This window comes from Pygocentrus nattereri, chromosome 1, assembly GCF_015220715.1.
Source record: "Pygocentrus nattereri isolate fPygNat1 chromosome 1, fPygNat1.pri, whole genome shotgun sequence".
NCBI lineage: Eukaryota > Metazoa > Chordata > Actinopteri > Characiformes > Serrasalmidae > Pygocentrus > Pygocentrus nattereri.
The window spans coordinates 35,645,431-35,669,048 of NC_051211.1; the positions used below are offsets into that span (position 1 = coordinate 35,645,431).

Genomic DNA, 23,618 nt, shown 5'->3' on the forward strand with positions numbered 1-23,618 from the left:
CACTCTCTCTAATTATCTCTCACTCTCTCCCTCACTCTCTCTCATTATCTCTCTTCCTTTCTCACTATCTCTCTTTCTGTCTCTCACTATCTCTCTTACTCTTTCACTCTCTGTCACTCTGTCTCTCACTAACTCGTTCACTCTCTCACACTATCTCTCTCACTCTTTCTCTCTCACTATCTCTCTCTCTATCTCACTGTCTTTCTCTCTCACTATCTCACTCTCTCTCTCACTATCTTTCATTCTCTCACACTCTCTCACACTCTGACTATCTCTTTCACTCTATCTGTCTCTTTCACACTCTATCTCACTATCTCTCGCTCACTATCTCTGTCACTCTCACTCTCTCTTTCACTCTCTCTCAATAGCTGTCTCTCTCTCTCCCACTCTCTCTAACTCTCTCTCACTCACTCTCTCTCTCTCACTATCTCTCTCTCGCACTATCTCTCTCTCATTCTCTCTTTCACTCTCTCTCACTAACTCTATCTCTCTCTCTTTCTCTCACTATCTCTCTCTCCCACTTTCTCTCACTCTCACTATCTGTCTCTCTCGCACTATCTCACTTTATTTCTCTTTCTCTCACTATCTCTCTCACTAACTCTCTTACTATCTCACTCTCTCTTTCACTATCACTAACTCTCACTATCTCTCTCTCACTAACTCTCTCTCTCACTCTCACTATCTCTCTCACTAACTCTCTTACTATCTCACTCTCTCTTTCACTATCACTAACTCTCACTATCTCTCTCTCACTAACTCTCTTACTATCTCACCCTCTCTTTCTATCTCTCTCTCCCACTCTTTCTCACTTTCTCACTCACTCTCTCTCACTATCTCTCTCTCACACTATTTCTCTCACTAACTATCTCTCTCTCTTTCTCTCACTATCTCTCTCTCCCACTCTCACTCTCTCTCACTCACTCCCTCTCACTATCTCTCTCACACTATCTCACTCTATTTCTCTTTCTCTCACAATCTCTCACTCTTTCTCTCTCTCTCACTAACTCTCTCACTCACTATCTCGCTAACTCTCTTACTATCTCTCACTCTCTCTCTCACTATCACTAACTCTCTCACTATCTCTCTCTCACACTATCTCTCACTAACTCTCACTCTCACTATCTCTCTCTCTCACTAACTCTCTTACTATCTCACCCTCTCTTTCTATCTCTCTCTCCCACTCTTTCTCACTTTCTCACTCACTCTCTCTCACTATCTCTCTCACACTATTTCTCTCACTCTATCTCTTTCTCTCACTCTCTCTTTCACTCTCTCTCACTAACTATCTCTCTCTCTTTCTCTCACTATCTCTCTCTCCCACTCTCACTCTCTCTCACTCACTCCCTCTCACTATCTCTCTCACACTATCTCACTCTATTTCTCTTTCTCTCACTCTCACTCTCTCTCTCACTCTCTCTCACTCTCACTATCTCTCACTCTTTCTCTCTCTCACTCTTTCTCTATCTCTCTCACTCTCTATCTTTCTCTGTCAATCTACACATCTTTCCTTCATTTTCTTTGTTTCTTTCTTTCTACCTTGTAATTCTTTCTTTCTTTCTTTCTTTCTTTCTTTCTTTCTTTCTTTCATTCCTTTTACCCTTGTCTTTCTTTCTTTCATTCTCTCTAGCTTTCAAAGGCATTTAAACTATTTAGATGTCTGGTTTTTGTCATCAACACTATGAACAATTCTGCATCTATAAGTTTCTTTAAGAGCATTTCACACCAAACCACTCTGAACGACTTACATGTTACTTTCACATCCTAACTATGTAATCATGCAGGAGTTCTGAATGTTGTGGCTGTCATTAGTCTTGTCTTATGCAATATATGACAAACACACTGGGGAATCAGTAATGTGACAGGGTTAAAGAATGGACTACAGTTTTTTTTTAATCCAGTTTTTTCCCGGTTCCAATTCCACCCTCTAGGACTCCCCTAACACACAATACTACCAACACTAGGAGGGTGAAGGATACCACAGGCTTCTGCTGAGACCTGTGAAGCACCACTGCATCTTTTCAAACTGCTCACGCAATGTCATTGGACAGCTAAATGCGCTTGGAGGAAAGTGCCAACCGCCAGATCTGTTACACCAGCTAACTGATGCATGATGGGGGGAGAAAGGGAGGCCATCCTATCCACCCAGAGAGAGCAAGGCCAGTCATACTGTCTTGGACTCCACGCTACAGATGGCTGTACCATCACTAGGGATCGAGCTTGTGATCTTCTGATGATAAGGTGAACGCTTAGATGGTTGCACCACTCGGGAGCCCAATGGACTGCAGTTTTGATTTGTCAGGAAGCTAACAGCATGCATTAAACATGTTGTGAGAGGGCTCACTTATATATCATAGCCTTTTGCAATATCTGTATTGCAGAGGCCAACATCTGGATAACACTTAACGAATGGAATATATTCCAGCCCTAATCCTCACCTCCTCTCTCTCTCTCGGTCTCTGCTGTGAATGAAGATCAGAGCTCCAGCCTCTCTGCTGACGCAAGCCTTACATGGAAGCTTAGTATACTGATGCTGAATGAAAGTAAGCCTGTGTGTATGTGTGTGAAGTTATAGAGGCATAGCTGAGAGGTTTTTTGTTGAGTGCAGGCCAGCAGGGCTCGATTCTTTGCTATTTTCGCTGCATAATCCTGATGTTCGCAATGCTTTCTTCTTCACCCCAGTAGAAGTGGGTGTGCAGCTCTTTGCAGTGTAAGTGCTGTCTCTGTGCTCTTCACTTTCCCCCTCTCTCGAGAACATTGCTGCTGCTTGTACTGGTAAAACTTATTAAAATGATGCGTAATACAGTGAGTCAGCCAAAACTGAGCTCAAGACTTGGTTACTCTACCTCCAACCTCTTACTGCAGAGGACCAGGAGAGTTTCAGTGTGATAGCACCTGCTACCCTGAGAGAGGTGGGGCATGCTACCTGCTTGCTGGGGGTTAAGAGGCAAAGTCATCTTTGGGTATTGAGCTAGAGAAGTGTTGTCATGCCAACACTGCCTTTTCCACTCACCCTGAAGCACAAAGCAGGCAGAGCAAGGATATGTTCAAAATAGGATGCCATTACAGAGATAGATGGCATATTCTGCATCTCTTATACAGAGAGGAGGATATATGTAGTAAATAATGAAGAATCCAAACCTTCCAAAAACCAGCGTGCAGTCGTATGTCTGGGGAATTTAAGTATATTTCTTTTGTGCAGGCCTCAGATGTTAAGCCAGCCCACTGAAAAGTAGATGGTAACAATTTTGTAGGCTGGACTGATGTCAAGGTTAGGCCCCCATTGTACATGACAAGTGACAGGTGTGACAGACATGACCATGTAGTGTTAGACAAAAATAGTTAGAACAGAATGTCCTAGGTACAATCACATCACATGCATGGTACAACACATTTGTGCCACATTAGTATGAAGTTAGCAGCTTTATGTGATCAGGAAGCGCTATAAAGAGTAATTGCAAATTGGGACCTTATTGCCAGAAAGTGCTTGGACCCCATAATTGCTGCTTGTGATTCTTTCATTAGAGATTCTTTCATAATACAATAATACAATAAACAGCATCTAATTAAGCTCATTGATGCCGTCAACCATGCTGCTTCACTTTTATGTATTAATTTATGGTCACACTTTATTTGGATCGGTCCTTTTTAGATGAAACAAGCACTCAACAGACTCTCAGTAACATTTCAGAAAACATATGAGGGTTCGGATGAGGTTTTGGGTTGAGGTTAAGGTTAGGGTTAGGATTAATGGTCAGGGTTAGAGGTAGTGGTTAACCCTAGGGTGAGATTAGATTTTGTGTAATGAAAGTAGCATATTAGTAATATATCTTCTTAATCTAAGCAATGTGTAGCATGGCTTGTGCTACCCCGAGCTCAAGGAGGACGCTGGAGGCACGGTTTAGGGTTGTAGCAGCCGTGTTTCTTTATTTTCACACCAAATATACACAACCCAAACAATCAAAACCAAAGCTATGCTGGCCACTTTCCAGTGGCTTAAGCTAGACTTTTCAGTCTCTGCCTCAAGCTTTACAGCTCTTCAGTCTGCTGCTGCTCGCCCCCCCCCCCCCCCCCCCCCTCTCTCTCTCTCTCTCTCTCTCTCTCTCTGTTCCCTCTCAGCTCTTTTTGAAAAAGTTGAGCACTGGAACCGAGAGGGAACGAGAGCTCGCCGCTCCGCCTCCCCGCTACCGCCCCCAGCTGGCAGCTCGGCCACCTGGGTCGAACGTGAGGTGTAGTGAGACGGCTTTGCTGCGTAACTGGGGGAAGGGCCCAGGCGGGGGAGCTTGGGCTTTGCGCTCCTCCCTCTCCACACTCGCAGCTCTCTCCCTGGCATCCTCGCCGAGGTTCGTCACCGCTGGGTGTTCGAGCCCTGCCTTCCTGTCGACTCTTGCGGCCGTCATAGTCGGGGCTCGGTGGGGCAGGCGCATGCCACAAAATGTATCAACAGAACATCTACAAGATATTTACGTCAGTTTATTAAGATGCTTCACAACTGCTACTTCACTGATATGTTGTTGATGTGTTACTGATAATCTGTTAAGAGTTTATTAATCATTGTCAAATGACCACTCCAAATAAAGTTTACAACTAATTTATAGTTGAGTCAGGGAGAATTATATAAAATAGAGGAGCAGCTTGAAAAAATATAGGAAAATAAGTATCCTGGATTTTGTATTTTTATTTTTTTACCACAAATGAGTTTTAATTACATAAATGTATACACTACACACGTTGGTGCATCTTAGTTATTGTTTATTAGTGTGATGTGGGAGATGAAGGAGACGATGTGACAGGATGCAGATGCGAGCTTGATCTTTTATTGTTGTCCAGGATGAAAGCAGGGTAGACCATAAACAAAAGGAAGAGCTAAACATGAAAACCAAACAAAGACTTTTTAAGAACTATTAAACAAAGAACTAACAAACACAACCGAACAAAACACTATGAAATAAAGACACAAAACCAGAGCTTGAGAATAAACAGTCCCAAACAAGGCACAAAGGGGAAAATATACTTAGGAAAACAAATGAGAAACACCTGGGAACTATTTCAGAGCAGAGCAACAGACAAGACACAGGTGCAAGGCATTACCATGTCATTATTATTATTATTATTATTACTATTATTATTATTGGTAGTAGTGATAGTGTAAATGCTTAGAATTTTTGTTAAATATTTTAGTGTTCAATTTAACCAAGAAATGTACATTTAACATTAGAATTAAGTGGGACTCCTAATGTGACAACATTGGTGTTCCTGCTGAATGTGAATGAATTGTGAGTGGTCTGTAGGTAAATACAGAGCAGTTAATTCTGCATTCGTGGATTTTTTACTAATCTCTATCATCAGTCTATCAGTCTAAATTAGAATCAGTCTAAATTAGAATCATAGCTAAGTTAGCTGTAGCTAAATTACAGCCATGACTGCTCAGTGTGCATCATTCATGCTGTGTCCAGTTATCTTTTAAATTATTCATTGTGTGTGCAGTGCTCTATTTGTGCTTCCAGTCTAAGCTGATTTTCCATAGCTGATGTTGGGTAACCAGCCACAGTATCTGGTGGGTGAATCAAATCTACCTGTCAAATGTAAATATTTATCCACAAAAAAATTTAAATATGATTTGCCCAGATTTAAGAATGAATTTTAAATATGTGCTGGGATGTAGGAAGCTGTCTGTGACCCCTGCAGTAATTCTGCTGGGTTGTTCAAATATGACAGGGTGATCCTAAGAAAACCGAGAACGAATAGGTTCCTATGAAGCTTTTGTGCAAAATAATCATTTGTAAGTAGATTTTTTTAATACAGATAAATGCACTTGTTGTGTCAACAAAGAATGGCATTCAGTGTTTCTGCATGCTCTTCTATTTTAGAACCTTTTTAAACTCCAGTTATAGGACAGTATCAGTCCGTCATGTATATTCCACAAGAAGGACTAGAAAGAAGGACAAGGAGTAGACTTTTAGCCATTGAACTCAATTCACCTCTGTTTATTTAGGACTCACTCACAGGCACCTTCTGGCATTTTGCAGTCATGTTTTTGGTAGAGTGAGTGGAGTAGGAAGTGGTCAGGCCTCCCTATGTTCGCCCCTTCAGAGGTCAACACAGCCAAAGCAGTGTGCTATTGGTCAGTAGGGCAGGTTTGTGTTGAATTCGCATACAGAATTTCATTGCTGTTAAAAGTCAAAGATGCAGTGATTTCCATGGAGATCATTCATAAAAAAGCTAGTATGACCAAGCCTTTATTTAAATCCTTAAACATTTCTGTTTTTTTCTTTTCAGATGGGCTTGTTTATTTGTTCTATTAAGTGTCAAGAAATCTAAGAGGATACTTAATAGTTAATGGTCAAATTTTGATCTTGCTTGCTTCTCTTTCTTTTTTTCAGTTCACCAAAATAGCTTAAATGCAAAAATGATTCCATGTTGGGCTCTGTCAGCTTTTCATAAGGAAGACGCATTTTGAGACTGACAGGAAATAATCAGCTATGTGTCCCGTGTGAGGGGATGGGATGTTTCGGGACACTTCAGACGATTTTTGCACCTCTGTGAAGTGTTCAGCTGGAGATAGTTTAGGCAATACTTTTAAAGAAGTGGTTATTATAAATGACATGTACAGCTTTCACTCAGTTGGCCTTTTATTAAAAAGTCGTCACAATGTGTGCATAAGAACTGACATTGGTGATGCAGTAATTGGTTGGTGAAATGCTTGATGCCCTACTTCAGTTTTCACTCTTTCTTCCTCAGGAATTCTTTCTCAGTCATTTGCTCTCAGTAGCTGTCAGTGATGAGGGTTGGAAACTGGAAACTGTTTCCCTTGAAAGTTTCATTGAACTTTAAGTTAGGTTTGAGTCAATGTTGGCTAAATAATGATGAGATCACGAACAGTTTGCACTGTTTCTTGTCATAACCTGACCACAACCTTTCAACCTGACCAGTTTCCTATCTGTCTTTATTCATTCGACTTATGTAGACTGTTTCTTTAACTCTGATATACAGTCATATGTAAGCGTCTGAACACTGTCTGGTCAAATGTTGTGCTCTATAGATTCTCTAGATGAAACAGAGTTAAGTAAGTGATGTTTTGAAATTTGAACAGTACAGTCGACATTAAACTTTTTTTTTTTTAAAGAAATAGTAGCAATAAAGTGGATTTTTTCATGTTATGGGCCTTTTAAGTAAAGGACCAGTTGATGCATTCCCTTTTTCCATAATCAACATCATTGACGAGTGCTTGACTTAATTTTCAACTAATTGCAATTGCAGTAAACTGTGGAGGTCTTCAGTCCTCCTTATATTAGACAGTAGAGGTTCTTTGTAAGAGGAATGAAAGAGAGTGAATAAAATGAATGTAAAAGAGTGCAATGGAGCTCTGGATGCAGGTTAATCCTCCAGATGGCTTTTAGGGGATTTTTTATTCTATGAGGTATTAACCACACAAAACAGGGTGAAGCTGTCTGATTGGAGAGTGACTGGCAATGCATTTGTGCTCTCAGACTCATCCTGGACACTGATCACATCTCAGAATGAGCCCGTTGACCTGATATTCAGAGACGTGGCCAGCGCTGACCCCTTCAAAAAAGATGCACAGGAAGTGATGACCTCATCAAAATGAGGCTCAGATAAATGAAATCTAAAACAGGCACTGACACTGACAGTCGTGACAATGATGAGCATCACAAGTGACACTGTTGTGTGCATGACTTTACCCAGTAAGCCAGAGAGAGTAATTACATTCCAACAGCAAACACAGAGAGGAAGGTACTTCAAGGGAAAGGAAGCAAGAGAGTCACTTGCAATTTCTAATTTGAGTTTTGAAGTCATGGTTATAAATGTAAGTATGAAAGAGAAAGAGGTGTAACATTACTTCAGGGCTTAAATTCACGAATTCAGGAAAGAGCCTGGGTCTCTCAATTCCTTTTTTTTTTCTTTAACCTTGTACAAATTCACTCTAAATCCCCTTTCCAACACACACACACACACACACACACACACACACACACACACACACCTAAACATTCAAACATATTCGCCAGTCCTAAGCTGCTCTTACTGGGTATTAAACTCATGCTGTGATCCTCTGTCCTCTCATTGTCTATCAGGGAAGAGTCTGTCTGTGAGTAAATGGCTGCATGGTGCTGGATGCTGCTAGAATACAGAATTACACATTAATACAATGTGAATTCTCTTAATCAAGGTCACGCAGACTTGTCCATATTGGTTAGGACACAGTTTAACTTACTGTCAACTATAAAAAACCAAACACAAGGGATGGCTGTTTTACAATTTGTATTTTAAAAAAAGATTTCAACGATTTTAAATGATTTTAAGTTTCCTCCTACGTCATGAAAATGCAAAACATCAGCCAAAACATGTTTGGTGTTAGAATTTTGCTTCTATAGTTTAACACTGGACTTATGAGGCTAACATTACTAACAAATAACAGAAGTCAATAGTCACCCAAATTAACTACAAACTACTGTGCATCAATTGCATGAAAAAGTCCAGCGTATCCCCAGATGCGAAGTGTATTTCCCCTTACACGCACACGCGCACACACACACACACACACACACACATATACAAACAAACACAGACAAGCATGAGATTAAATTAATCAAAAGCTTGACCAATCACCTGATTAAGCAAATTAGCTATGCCAACATAACAGCTCTAGAGAGAGACAGGCAGGAAGCTTTGGGGAAACACCAGCACTCGAATCATTAACATGCTCTCAAAGGAATATATCAACCAAGGAATATATCAAACATGTTAACAAGGCCAACAATGAGTGTAAGGTAGTAGACACCAACCGATCTATGGTATGGCAACTGGGTGTGCAGATTAACCTTTACTAGATCACTGTACAGGTACCAGCACACTTCCATCCAAGCGTTCACTTCCATTCTTTTTACGCATCAAATCACCCAGCAATACAGTAGAGCTCACGTATTGCAGTGCATGTATTATGTCTTTGTAGTATTTTCATTTAAGACTATGATTTACATGATTTGCATATCATTACACTGTACTTACAATAAATTACTGTAGATTACATTCTGCACAGCATCCCGACTTTGTTGGAAATAGGGTTGTAAATTATCAGTGGATACTTCCAAACTTGTTTACTCAGAGAAAGTGAACCTATTCTAAAAGCTTTGCATACAGGACCAGGGTTGACTTGCTACACCACTGGCCCTGCTCATAAATGCATTGTTTGTGGATTGCTAGACTGAAATGTTTTAAAGAATACTGGTTATCATCACAGGCGGCACGGTGGCGTGGTGGGTAGCGCTGTCGCCTCACAGCGAGGAGGGCCTGGGTTCGATTCCCTGGCCGGGTGACCAGGGTCCTCTCTGTGTGGAGTTTGCATGTTCTCCCCGTGTCTGCGTGGGTTTCCTCCGGGTTCTCCGGTTTCCTCCCACAGTCCAAAGACATGCAGTCAGGCCAATTGGACATGCTAAATTGCCCCTAGGTGTGAGTGTGTGAGTGACTGTCTGTGTCTGTGTGTCTGCCCTGTGATGGACTGGCGACCTGTCCAGGGTGTATTGTGCCTTTCGCCCGAAGACTGCTGGGATAGGCTCCAGCACCCCCCCGCGACCCTGACGGAGAAGCGGCTTGGAAAATGGATGGATGGATGGATGGATGGTTATCATCACTTTCAATATAAAGGCATATAGTGGCGATTTTTATTTGTCACTACATAAATTTAAGTATCTAATGCTGCCAAGCTGGACTATGATGTTGCAGCTAATGGTAACTACACAGATCAGACAGTGATGACTTTTCAGCCATGTTAGCACTGTATGACAAACAAATACATACACAGCAGATCTAACTCTAAATTTAGGCATTTTCACAAGCAGTTTCAGAGCAGTTGCAATGCAATGCAAATGCAAAGCATTGATGACTCTTTACTTTCATTTGATGTTGGCAACATTAGTTTCTTTGACTAAACTATCACTTTAAATACTGTTGCTTCTAAACCATTGCGGGAAGCCTCAGGACCACTGCCCCTGAACACTCACCCTATCCAACCAGACCCCTTTCTCCAGCACAAAGCAGGGGACACATCATTTTTAATATGGATGAAACGCAACATTAGTCTCAAGCTTGTGTAATTGAAATCTTATCACTTCAAAGCTAAATTGTGGTTTTCTGAATTAAACGCGATCTGGCATCCCCCTGGCGCTCTCAGCTCCACACTCCTCATTGTTCGCTTGCTAATGGTTTTTTGTCTTTTCGCAGTGAATAAAGGCAGGACTCATTTGATTTTTAATTAACGACTTTGACAGAGAGGGAGGACACAAAGGTGCCCTCTGTCTACCTACAGAAAAAGGCTCAGTGTGAGCATCCCCTGCGAATGAAATGACAAGGTAGAAGCGGCCGGCATTTCAGCGATTAGCCACTACAATCAAATATGACAGCCAATGGACAAGCAGTCACAGTGCAGTAATGGGGAGGAAGGTGATGAGGGAATAAACAGAGACAAGCATGATAACTGAGCCACTGAGGAATATACGTGCCCTGTTCCACACACACTAACACACAAGGCCGGAGTGGGGAATCAGGAGGGTCAAGAGAATTCCTATTGGGCCGGTAACATTTTGGGTTGATTACTGTGAGCTACTGAATAAACACAAGCATATAAGCACAAGAACGTCCAGACAACTACATGCCACATCCAAGTGGCTACCTGTACTAATGCAGGGGTTAAACCAGAGGCCCCACTCCTCAAGTGGTCCAGCCCCAGATTACTGACTGAGTGCTGTACAGTGGATAGAGATTTAACAAAGTTATCTTATTCTTATTCTCCTATTCCACCTTAAGTGATGTAGCAGTTACATTCAGATGGCTGGTGTGTGCCTGTGAGTAACTGATGCACTGTTTAAGGTGGAATAGAAATTTGAATAAGAAGCCAACATCAGATTAACACACAAATCCAATGTTACAAAGAATTGCAAAAAAAAAAAAAAAAAAAAGCTACTTTAAAAACACTACTTTAGGAAGATGAGGACATATCCGAGCAAGTGGGCAATACAAAATACTGCTCTTAACTTAGCTAACATTGCTTTTTAGCATATTGACTGTCATGATTATGTCACACTGAAGATGAAAGTGTGTGTGTGTGTGTGTGTGTGTGTGTGTGTGTGTGTGTGTGTGTTCTATAGACTATGATCAGGAAAGCAAATTCACTTCAGTATTGACAGTCTAGACTTGTCTTGTCTTGCTTTGTAGGAATGTGATTGTTTTCTTTAGATTATTGTCAGTTCCTCAGTATCATGCTGAATCACTGAATACCTCAGTAATTAACATTCAGCCCTAAATAGCCACAAGCTAAAAGTTGATTTCTAGCTAACACTTAAACCTACTTAGCAGTGCTGGTGCGTAACCCTTAACTAACTAAGCTGTTATATGAGACTTCCGCCATTTTTCAAAATTTCTGCATTCAATTTTTCAGAGTGCCATTGCAGAGAAGCAGCTCTGATTTCTCACATATCTACAATGTAAATATATCCATTATAGCCCTTCTTTACAATCCAAAACTTTTGAGTTTTCAAGTGTTGATGATAGTAAAGTAGTGGTAAATCTGAATATGAAAAAAGGGAATTATTTTGCCGAGCATCATCCAGCATGTACCTCTCTACTATAAATAGACTTTGTATGTTTTAGGCCAGAAGCTTAGCTTAAACATAAACAAACATAAATGTGATATATCATACTGGAAGCATATCATCACTGTCAAAATAAAAAGCATGCATTTCTGTTTTTTTTTTTCCAATTTCTTGATATGCTTTCAGTGCAGCCACTATCCATTACATCCTTTCAAACCTGATGAATAGACCAACAGAAATAGTCAAAAATTACTTAGAAAATCATCTCTTTATGTTCACTGACATTAAAAGTAAAGAATATTTTTGTCTTCTCCTGTAAAATGACTATTTTGGAAATTCTTTTGCACAGTGACAATATTTATAACCGTTTTGTGCAATAGCTTTCTGTGAATGAGCCTTTAGACAGAGATTCCTATAGATTCCTTAGATTCCTATCGCCTCTGCAAGCAGTTCTGACTTGGTAAGTTTTGATAAAATGCAATATCTTTGTTTACATCTTAATGATTTATTCATGTAGTTATTCAGAAAATTCTCTTTGAAATTGTCTTGTCAGATTGTTTAGCAAAACAGTAGTTGGATGTCTACATTTGTAAATAATCTACCAAAGAGTGTCTGTTATAATATACAAATAAAACTGCTTTGGAAAATCCTTAATGTAGCACAGTTATTGCTTAATAAAGTAGTAATAAGCAGACAGTTAATTGACAGCTACTGGCTTAATAAACCTTAATAAGGGTCCTATAAGGTCTACGTAAAACAAAGTGTTATGGTAACTTTATTTTTTTTATTCAGGAGATAAAATAAGGCAGGAAAAAAATCTTGTTTCATCAATAACGACAGTGTCACATAACTTGACATAGCGTAACACTAGTTGTATGTCAGAAGAGTTTCAGTAAGGAGTAAACTATGCTTATTGAACAACAGCTAATCTTCAGTTAGCTTTGAAGACTATTTGAAATTCAGAAGGACACAACTGAACATAAATATAAAACATCACGTATGACCAGTGCATATGTTCAAATTGTTTATTGTTTCAGTTGGAAATTATTGGAACATCCTACAAGTACTTCTCCACCATGAATAGACTTTAAATAGATCTGCTCGACCTAAACGTATCTTGAACTGTTACACAGCTGTGTCTTTTTCATCAGGAAACATATTGTCGCTGTGCAAAGGCAAACATTTATCTCTTTTTTTTCAGAAACAGTTTGTGTAGTTTTCACTGAATGAAAACTCATTCTAAAGGCCATCTAAAACACTTTAGAAGGCTAGTGAATATGCATTCTGACAATCTGTGGGGGAAAAACACTTGGGCCATGTCATAAATACCTCTTCCATTTTATTTTCTAAGTGCTCTTTGAGGCAGTTTGAGGCAGAATATTTGAAATAGTCATTTGAACTGTCAGGCTCATACCAACTGCTTTACGGTACAATTAACACAAAGATGAGAATACTAAATATTTAATGAGTCATTCCTGTCCTGACACTTCCAATTCTGTGCTCTTCTGTCCTGTGAGTGGAGAAATATCCCTCAGGATTTCCAAATGCTGTGCTCTAATACATAACATTCAAGCATAATGCATTGATAATCACAACTGGGACAGAGCAGGGGCATGCATGGATATTAAAGGAGCATCCAGGTAAGGTCTAGCCTTAAAGCAAGGATGGGTCAGGGCATGCCACTCTGCCAAAAAATGCGTCAGCAAATAATCCAACAGTTTAAGAACAACATTAATCAACAAGCAGTTGCAAGAATGATAGGTGTTTCACTCTCTGCAGTGCACAATATCATCAAAAGATTCAGGGAATCTGGAGAAACCTCTGTGCATAAAGGGCAAGGCTGAAAACCACAACTGTGACCTTCGATGTCTTAGACAGTATTGGATTGAAAACTGGTATGCTGCTGTGATGGATATCACCACATGAGCTCAGGAATACTTTAATACTTTCACAAAGTTGTCAATAAACACCACTAAGGATGTAAATAATGGCCCCCAAAGAGATACTGAACATTTTCCTAAAATTCTGTGAAATGCTAACATCATTTATGAAACTTTACAGAGTAAAACATTTATCCATCCAAAGCCCCTTTTTGGTACATTTTGATTTTTTGCAAAATTGCTGTGTAACAAACGCGTTGAAAATTGGGGGGAAAGGTGACAAACACACCTGAACACCATCTGACTTGATTTGCACAATCAGTCCGCACTGAACTCTAATAAATGGACTCCAGTGAACAGGGACAGTGGCACTTGAAAGCTAGACTGAGAGGCACCACTCTTACATTCTTTGTAACAAGTAATTTCATCATATCAAAAAGCAAAGAAAGAAGTCTGCACCTGAGAAAGAAGGTAGTGGATGCTCATTTCAAGGGAGAAGGCTATACTGCCCTTTCCCAAACAGATGTGCATTACATCATCGCAAAGTAAAAGAAGACATGTTCTGTTAGAAACAAACTCTGGTATGGTCACAAGTGCAAGATGTCAAAGACTTCTGAGAAAAAAATGATTAGAAATGTCAATAAAAACCCCTGGATTTCTCGCAAAGACTGTTGTGAGGGCTTCACTGTGGTGGGCATCAAGGTCATCGCCCAAAGACAACTCCGTTGCTCACACAACGGACACTGAAATTTGCCTGTGACCATTTGAAACATATGGATGAATTCTGGAAGTCTATCCTTTGGTCTGATGAGACTAAACTGGAACTCTTAAGGCAAGTGGATGTTGCTTTTGTTTGATGAAGGAACAGAGAGGCCTTCTGTACTAAAATCACAGTTCCCACAGTTAAAGATAGTGGTGGGAGCACAATGCAGTAGGGCTGTTTTGCTATTTCATGCAGAGGGAGCCTTGTTCAGGTACATGGGGTCATGAAGGAAGAAGGTTATGTTGACATTTTGATAATGTGAAAAAATCTGCTGTCTGGCTTTAGGTTGCAGTTATGTCTTCCAGCAAGACAGTGACCCAAAGTGCAAATCCATTTTGGTTCAAAATATTTTGAAGGACACCAAAATCAAGGTTCTGGAGTGGCCCTCTTAAAGCCCAGAGCTGGGCTATTGAGAAGCCCTGGCATGAGCTCAAGGTTAAGGTCCATGCTGGGAATTCATGATATTTGGATGAATTGGAACAATTTGCCGTGAAGGAATAGGCTAAGATTCCTCAAGAGACATATGCCACCCAGTTACTACAACCTAGGAACTACGATAAAAAGTTGCTGTCACTTGTGAGTCAGAAATGTTACACTATTGACAGTTAACTGTCAGAAGGCTAATCATTTTGGCCTTGTCAGTTTTTATTTTCTTGTTTTAGCTTTTGGGAAATACAACCCCAATTCCAATGGACGTTGTGTAAAACATAAAAAAAAAAAGAATACGATGATTTGCAAATCCTTTTCAACCTATATTCAATTGAATACACTACAAAGGCAAGATATTTAATGTTCAAATGGATAAACTTTATTGTTTTTCACAAATATTCACTCATTTTGAATTTGATGCCTGCAACATGTTCCAAAGAAGTTGGGACAGGGGCATGTTTACCACTGTGTTACATCACCTTTCCTTTTAACAAAATTCCTTGCAATTGCACGTTGAGAAACATTGATCTGTTGGACTATTTGCTCACGCAATTGTTCACAGAGTGGTAAACCTCACCCCATCCTTGCTTGTGAACAACTGAGCCTTTCAGGGATGCTCCCTTTATACCCAATCATGACACTCACCTGTTTCCAATTAACCTGTTCATCTGTGGAACATTCCAATGTGTTTTTTGAGCATTCCTCAACTTTTCCAGTCTTCTGTTGCCCCTGTCCCAACTTCTTTGGAATGTGTTTCAGGCATCGAATACAAAATAAGTGAATATTTGCAAAAAACAATAAAGTTTATCCGTTTGAACATTAAATACCTTGTCTTTGTAGTGTTTTCAATTGAATATAGGTTGAAAAGGATTTGCAAATCATTGTATTCTGTTTTTATGTTTTACACAACGTCCCAACTTCATTGGAATTGGGGTTGTAATTACATTTTTGTATTTTGAAAGCAATTTAAGTATAAAGACTTTCGGTACTGGTCATTTCCTTGGAAAAGCTAAGAGTTTTGTTTGATTTCATAAGGGTAGCTAAAAATGTTGACCTTAACTGTATGTATTGTAGTCGACCCTTCAGATTGTATGTGGAAATGATTGTTACAATTGTTATGCTCTCCAAGCCAAGGAAGAAAAGAACCATCCAGGTTGTTACCAGTGTAAAGTTCATAACCCAGGGTCTTTCATGATATTTGGGTGCATTGGCACCCATGCCATAGGCTGACAGGCTGATCTCTGAAGGCTCCATTAGCGCTGAAAGATATTTACACATTTTGAAGCAGTATAAGCTGCCTTCTAGACGTCATTATCAGAGATGTCTGTGCTAATAGCAACATGACAGTGCCAAGACAGTTTGCATGTGACAATAGCATGGCTGTGTAATCAGAGAGTGTACACTGGCCTGCCTTCAGTCCAGACCTGTCTACCATTAAAATGTGTAGCACATCATGAAACACAAAAGATCACATGAACCAGGTACTTCCATGATCCACCATTTAATGCTCCAGTTCTCCCAAATTCTTACCTGTTGTACCTGTGATGTATGTCATATGACTAGCTGTAGTTTAGTATATAAGCCCAAGATTTAGTATGGGATAACTGCGAGGCATTGCTTCTCTCTGTAGAGCTACTGAGTGTTTCATTCTATATTTTGCCTTCTGTGTTTGACTTTTTGACTTTGCCTTTTGTCTTTGCCCTTTCAGATCATGTTTGTATTTTTATATATTTTGGCCTCTTTGGGTTTGACCACTACCTGTCTTTTTACTACAAGTATTGTGAAGCCCTTTTAATTAGTAAATCTTAATTCCTTTTTTTACTGCAAGCGTCTGGCTGGTTCTGTTCCGTTACAATACAGCATAAAAAAAGCCATCACTATGAAGCAAACAATTGGCCTACTAGATTAAATGCAAATTGAAATGCAAATATGGTATGGGCGTGTTTTCAAGGTCAATGACCTTTACGCCAGTTTAATCAGTTGTGTGGGCACAGCTTTTTGTCAGTTCATTGATCAATGACTGCATCCCATCCCTGCGTTTATTTTACACCTCAAAAGAAAAAAGACACAGTCATTATCCAAGTCAACACGGATTCTCATCTCGCCCTAGTAATGTGTTCCCTTTTGAGGTTGTGTGCAAGGCCTATTAAAGCTGTTTCGGGTCATGGTCATTACGGAAAACACAATTAGCAAAGCCATTTACAATAATGATTAATTATCCATTGTCTTCTCTGCATTGGTATTATATACGGCCACTGGAGAATCTGCCCCTTGTGTATGGATCCGTCAGCTCCTCTTACACTGAAATGCTCTGTCTCAGTCTGTCTTTTTCTCACTCTGACATGTTCTCAGCATTGTACAGTTTGTGGCGAGTTGTGTTTGTGTCATGCTGTTACTTGCTGTCCTTCGAGCCATTGTAACATAGTGCAGAAGGCGTCAGAGTCGACACTGCTATGAGAGCCTAATGGTTTTCCAGGCAATAGACTGAATTTTTATTTTACCAGGTACATCGTGCAGGACTAAACAAAAATGACCACCCTTTATTTATTTAACTGGGAGTCAAAATGGCTATTAAGTTCAAGTTATTCATTTTTCAACATCAGAAAAGCATAAATTGAACAGAAAATCTCGACAACTCAATAAAATATAATATAAAATAATAAACTATATATATATATATAGACATCATTTTGTTTGAAAACATTGAAATGAAAACTATGTGGCAATAGAAGGCAACTTTAAAAGTACTCAAGTCACTGAAAAAATCATTTTTCCACAAGTTCTTACGTTCCTCAACCAAAAAAAAATTACTTTTCTTTTGACATGCCTTTACAAAAGAGGGGCCGGCATATTGCATGTTAATGAAGACCCCAAGCGACCTTCATGCTGCAGCGCCAAGGTCAAATGCAATACAAATGATAACAATGTTTATATGTTACATTGTTTATATGCTACATAAAATGTAAGAAAAAAAAAAAAAAATATATATATATATATATATATAAAAACACAAGTTCAAGCACAAGTGTTTTAGGAGTGTCTAAGTAGATGCCTGTTTAAGATGAAATTTGTTTGAAAAGTCAGGTGGCACAACCAGATAGGTCAGTTAGTGCAACCAGACCAGCACAGTTTTTTTTTAAATTAAATATAACAACACTAACTATATTTAAGATGCAAAATGTGCATAGATATAAATGCAGACAAACAAAAAACAGGTGAAGGAAATAAGGGACTGGAAAAGGGTGGACTCAAACTATATATATATATATATATATATATATATATATATGTGTGTGTGTGTGTGTGTGTGTGTGTGTGTGTGTGTGTGTGTATATATATATAACGTTTTGTCATTTACCCTTTATTAAAGAACCCTAGAAGAAGTGTGTTTTATTAACAAATGTTCAAGAGCAATATGTACATAAAAGGGATTTGTTTGTTGTGCATAAAACACAAGTGTGTTTTGTAGAACTGACAGCTCTGCAAACTGTTATTAGGCCTCCCTCTCTGGAATGAGCAAGTTACTAAAAGCCATTCCAGTCCATTGGCACCCAGTTACAAATGAGATGTTTTGACTGAACACTATGTCTGTTGTGTTTAACGCCAGTAAACCACACTGGTGACTGTAAAACAGCTGAAGTTTATTACCAGTTAAATGTGTTAGTTCCTTCAACAGTGATAAGAACTGCCATATTGCATATTCTTTAATGTTACCTAGTGGTGAAAACAGTATTATGTGCAGCAGTATTTTCCCCGCTATTGCACAGCCAGTCTATCCTTATAAAGGCTTTAAAGGGTTTGTTAATGAGTTGCTGAGTTGAATCAGGTGTGCTAGAGCAGGGAAACATTACCATATGCTGTGAAGAGGGACTCCAAAGAGCAGGACTGGGAAACACTGCTTTATAACACAGGCCATTTCTGGTTCTAAAATCTAAAAATAGCCTACAGTTATTGAACAGGGCTTATATCACATGGAGGAAGGGTTGTTTATTGCATTTATTCTGGAGATTAAGTCATTCAGTGACTTTTTGCTTTTTTGCTGTATCATATTTGTTGTTGGGACTGTTTCTTATAGTGACAATACTGGCTGAAAGATACACAATAAACTAAACCATTTCCCCCTTTGTAGCTCAAGGAATGAAACATTTATGGTGATAACATATATCTGCACTCATTATACCTTTCTGTCTTAGATTCAAAGTAGTACACGTTTTTACAGATGAGACTAAATTTACAGAATATTACACATATAAAGTGAATCCTCCCCAAACAATTCTGTTTCTTAAACAAAATACCTATAAAGAACTGTCTGTATATAAAGTATGGTGTTAATTTCTGCCAGAGCATATTCCATTTGTTATGGCATGTTTTCTTAAAGCCTAGGAGGAAATGCTGTGTTTGTTGACATACAGTTTGTCATCTCTACCCCCTGCATCATGCAAATGGAAAAAGGGCTGAGTAGAATCTGTCTCTCTGTCTTCCATGACCATCTGCTGTGTCTGTCCTCATACACTTGGCGAGAGCCTCCTGGCCTCAGCCAGATAGTAGAGTGTGGAAGCAGACACATACACATAGCTAAATACTGAAGCTGAAAGAATGGTTTGGTTGATCCCACTTCATATGAAGGGTCTGTAATAACTGTGTAATTGTACATAAATAATACATGTAACAACAGTGTAACTACTGGGGTGTATTCACTGTAACAGACAAATTACAGCAGTACAGCTTAAGCATATACATGGGTATCAACAAGTAGAAGCAAATTTACAGCAGTATTGTCTGTAATTACACATGCATGACTGAGTGAGAGTAATTACATTTGGAAGATACAAACACATCTAGAAGATACAAACATATAATAAAGACAGTATTACAGTATGGTTTAAAGCCAGAAATATGGTTGGGTTACTATGCCACACGCGTACTGCTCCTAATATACATGCGTAACTACATATGAGATAATATGTTTTTGCAATTATGCAGACACACATGTACTTATGCACATAAGCTGTACTATTGCAATCCATCTATAACAATGAATACATCATAAGTTGTCGCATTATTGCTGCATGTGTTGTTGACATGTAAGTACGCAGTTATTGGAGATAAAGTAAAGGGTTTAGTTGTATGTCAAAGTATAATTTTGCCTTTTTTTTCCTGCCATGTTACATGGACCTTGCAGCTGCATTTCGATGAGTTGATCTTTGCCACTGGCTTTTTCTCTGCTCTGCGCTACTTGCACATTATTAACCCCTTAAACTCTAAGGACTCTTCAGCAGGTCCAAATGTCTACAGCTCACTCTCATAACTACTTACATACTAATTTCATAAGAGTCTTTTGTGATTGGTCAAGCTGTGATTGGTCAGGAAGCTCATAGCACACAGTAAACACATTGTGACTGGTTAGAGGCCTCATTTCTATGTTGCTGCCTTTTGTGATGTCAGTATTGCAAAGACAAATATCACAGTAACGATTAACAAATGTTATATTGTTCATCCCTAATGCTTACCTCCCCTCTCTTTCTCCCTCTCTCTCTCTCTCTCTCTCTCTCTCTCTCTCTCGGACAGGAACCAGACGGTGCTGCACCAGTTCTGCTGCCCCGCCCCGGACGCTCCAGAGGCTGAATCTCAGGCTTGCGTGCCCAGGTAAGAGCTGCTGCCTGCCTCCTCACCGACCCCGCCGTTACCACGGCACTCACAGGCCTTCTCTGGTTTATGGTGGTGCTAGGCAACACAACTGCCCCAGTTACGTCTGTCTTGAAGTGGTTGTTAGTCCTTTCATGCCCATTCCTTGCACGACTGCTCTCCATCCGCTGTGAGACGAGTCCAAACCTGAGCTTTTCAGAAAATAGGACAAAATGTGCCAAGAGTGTGATTAAAACGTAAATAGACAGCCCAAATGTTACCTTTCTGGCTGCCTTTAGAATTTAGAAAATGGCCAAAGTAATTTCTCATTCAGCATGTGCTGTATTGTTTACAACTGTTACGAGATAGTCAGCAGGGGATTCTCTTGCTTGGCAAGCATTCAAGTCAAACTCAAATCAAGGTTTAAAGAAGCAAAATAAAATAGATGAGGGAATTATTACAATACAATTGATAGTAATCCTTGATGCTGAACATAAATCATTACAGCGCAATTATAAGCACAATAATTAGCTTAGCATAGCAGTTAGACAGACTTTAACATGCTTATAGGATGTGACAGAAATGGATCCCTATCTGTTTGAGGGTGCTGTGACATACATCTGGCTAATCCAAATCACAAAATGGACTTTCCTCCCCTACCAATTTGCCCTCAGATGATGCCCTTTGGTTGGTGTGTATAATAAGGGTAATAGAAAAATATGAATAATTTAATTATTTAATTTAATTTATATATATTAGAGTAATATCATTTGTATAATATGACATTGCTTTCGCCATTCTCCAAGATCTGTTTCAGCAAGATGAAACTCCCCCCTTGGAATAAAGTTGGTTTACTATTTGCTTGGTTTACTATTCATCAGTCTTGGGCACATTCACAGTAACATGGTTATTTAAACAACAACCAAACATAATGTGAGCACTGAGGAGTGTGAAAAAAGGAATTATTTGAGAGGCTGTAAAGCTCTTAAGTAGAGTTATAACTAAATGTTACGCACATACTATGTAGACAAAGACAACCACACACTACTTATAATTACATACTACCACAGTGTAGCTAGAAGGAAGCTGGGATTCAAATACCTGCATATAAATTAGTGCTTTGGCTGCCTAAATTCTTAACACTGCATTTTGGGTTCCTCTGAAATACAGTTTCACTGTCTTTCTTCATAAGAGTGATTGCAATATACTGTAAACTAAGGTCATTTTCATGTTTTCCTTTGAATCCACGCACCCCAAAATGTCTGTTCTCAAGACTGGTTACAGCCCATTCTGCTAAAAAACAACAACAACCGCATAAGCCACAAGACACAAGCATATGAGCTCTGATGATGCTATTATTAGTGTTAACGTGTACTTTTTAAAATCCTGACCCTTTTTTCCCGAAACTTGGACTTTTTTGTCTAAAGCTCAGACAGTCTTTTGGCTTTGTCATCCCTTCGCTGAAGCAAATGGAAACTATTCTAGGTATACCGATTTTGTAAAATACCCTGGTTTTAGATAGTAATAAAAAATAAATATTTATTGCCAGTTTGCTCCAATTTTATTGTTTTTTTAAACTGCTAATTGTCCCAGCCCTGGCACAACACTAATGATGGAGTAGGGATCCATTTTTGTTTATAGCCCTAGTCTTCTCTAGAACACACCGTAGCACAGAGCATATGTTTTCCTCAGACATGTGCAGCAAAGAATGCAAATGAACATGCACGCTCGTATTACAAATGACCAACAAGTGCATACCGATATGGTTTTGGATCCGAGCCATTTTAATAAACTCATTAGTTCTTCAGTTTCTCATCTCCCACAGCTGCAGAACTTTGCAAATTGCACTGACTGGAGAAAAAAGGCATCAATAGTAATTAAGCAAAATGTTTGCAATGTTTGTTGTGCATGCTGGGTGTTTACAGAAGCTGCGGTTTGTCGAAGAACTGAATCAAAGAGAGAGAGAGAAAAAAAAAAAGCTGGCAGAAACGAGCAAACAAAGGCGAAGCAGTATTGATGGCAACCGCACCCCCCCGAGGTGCTGGTCACAATAAGTAGCGGTTAGAACTCAGCGGTGGTCTGAGAAGCAGCCTCTAAATCACGGCCTAAGTGCTGCAGAGGCCTGCCGTTATTGAATTAGTCCCAGAGAGGAGGCCAGAGAGGAACAGAGAAGAGAGATGTAGTCGCACCACTATAGTATCTTTGTCTAGGTTTCATGTTCCGCAGTTGCGGAATTAAAACACAGTTTATCAAAGAGATGTGTGGTTGGGTAGGCGTGACAGCGCAAAGTTACCACAGCCAGTGAGAAACTATGAGAAGGTTATGAGCCTGAATGAGGGCACATCTCATCCAGAGTAAGATTATAGGTCTGTGATGATTTAGCAGTTAATCGTATAATCGGTTATTTGGTTATAATTGGTTAAAAATTATAATTATATGATAAATATTTCAGATTCTCCTGCTGCCCTGTCTTCTGCTCCCCTGTCTAATTTCACTGAGTTTTCAAAATGTCTGTATAATTCAGTGGTTGAGATGTACACAAAGTAATTCAAAGTGGTTTGATGAGAAATGCTAGAGAAACTTACCAACTCTGATTTCCTTACAGTGGTGGTGATAGGAAGCAGCGGTCATAATGTCTACAACACAACACATATAGCATTTTATTTACTGTCCAAAACCACCAGTGAACCTGTACGTGTCTCATAAGTTTCATGTGTAATGTTGATGATGATAAAACAGTGGCAAATGTGAAGAAAAAAAAGTTTTCATAGCACCGTAGTGCATCGCTTATTACATTTTATATTGAACATTTTCTCGAAATGCCTCAGACATCTGGTAGTGTATTCACTGACATTTTATCTAATAACTTCCTATGAGGGAGCTTTTAGAGGTGGACTTCTGGCTCCCCATCACTACCACTGTGGACAGATGTGACTTGGTGAGTCTCTCTAGAATGGAGCATTTCACATCAAACCACTCTGAATGACTTTGTTTAGATCTTAGTGGTTTAATTATACAGGACATTTTAAAACAGAAGGAATTCCTCTTTAAGGCTGTTACACATTGAATGCGATGTGAATGAATGATATGAAATGGTGTAATATTCACAGCTCTTTTTGCACCTACACTCTTAAAACAAGGTGCCATGAAGGGTTCTTTGCAAATGAGATTTATGAGTGTGAAGATATAAATGTTCTATATCTATTAAAGGGATTTCTTGATTCCTTCAAATAGAACCTAGGAAAGAATTTTTTTAAAAAAAGGCCCATATCCTCAATTTTTTGTAGTTTGTGGTTTCCTCTGTGGTTTTTATAT

The 23,618-nt window shown here is 39.3% G+C and overlaps 1 protein-coding gene across 4 annotated transcripts in view; it reads left to right on the forward strand.

Moving 5' to 3' along the window:
• The window catches only part of iqsec3a (IQ motif and Sec7 domain ArfGEF 3a), a 244,617-nt gene that overhangs the window by 44,840 nt on the left and 176,159 nt on the right, over positions 1-23,618 (forward strand). For all 4 annotated transcript variants that reach the window (XM_017696969.2, XM_017696971.2, XM_017696972.2 and 1 more), the window contains exon 2: positions 20,247-20,324. In XM_017696969.2, coding sequence (XP_017552458.1) covers positions 20,247-20,324 — 78 coding nt within the window. The remainder of the gene's footprint in view (positions 1-20,246; positions 20,325-23,618) is intronic.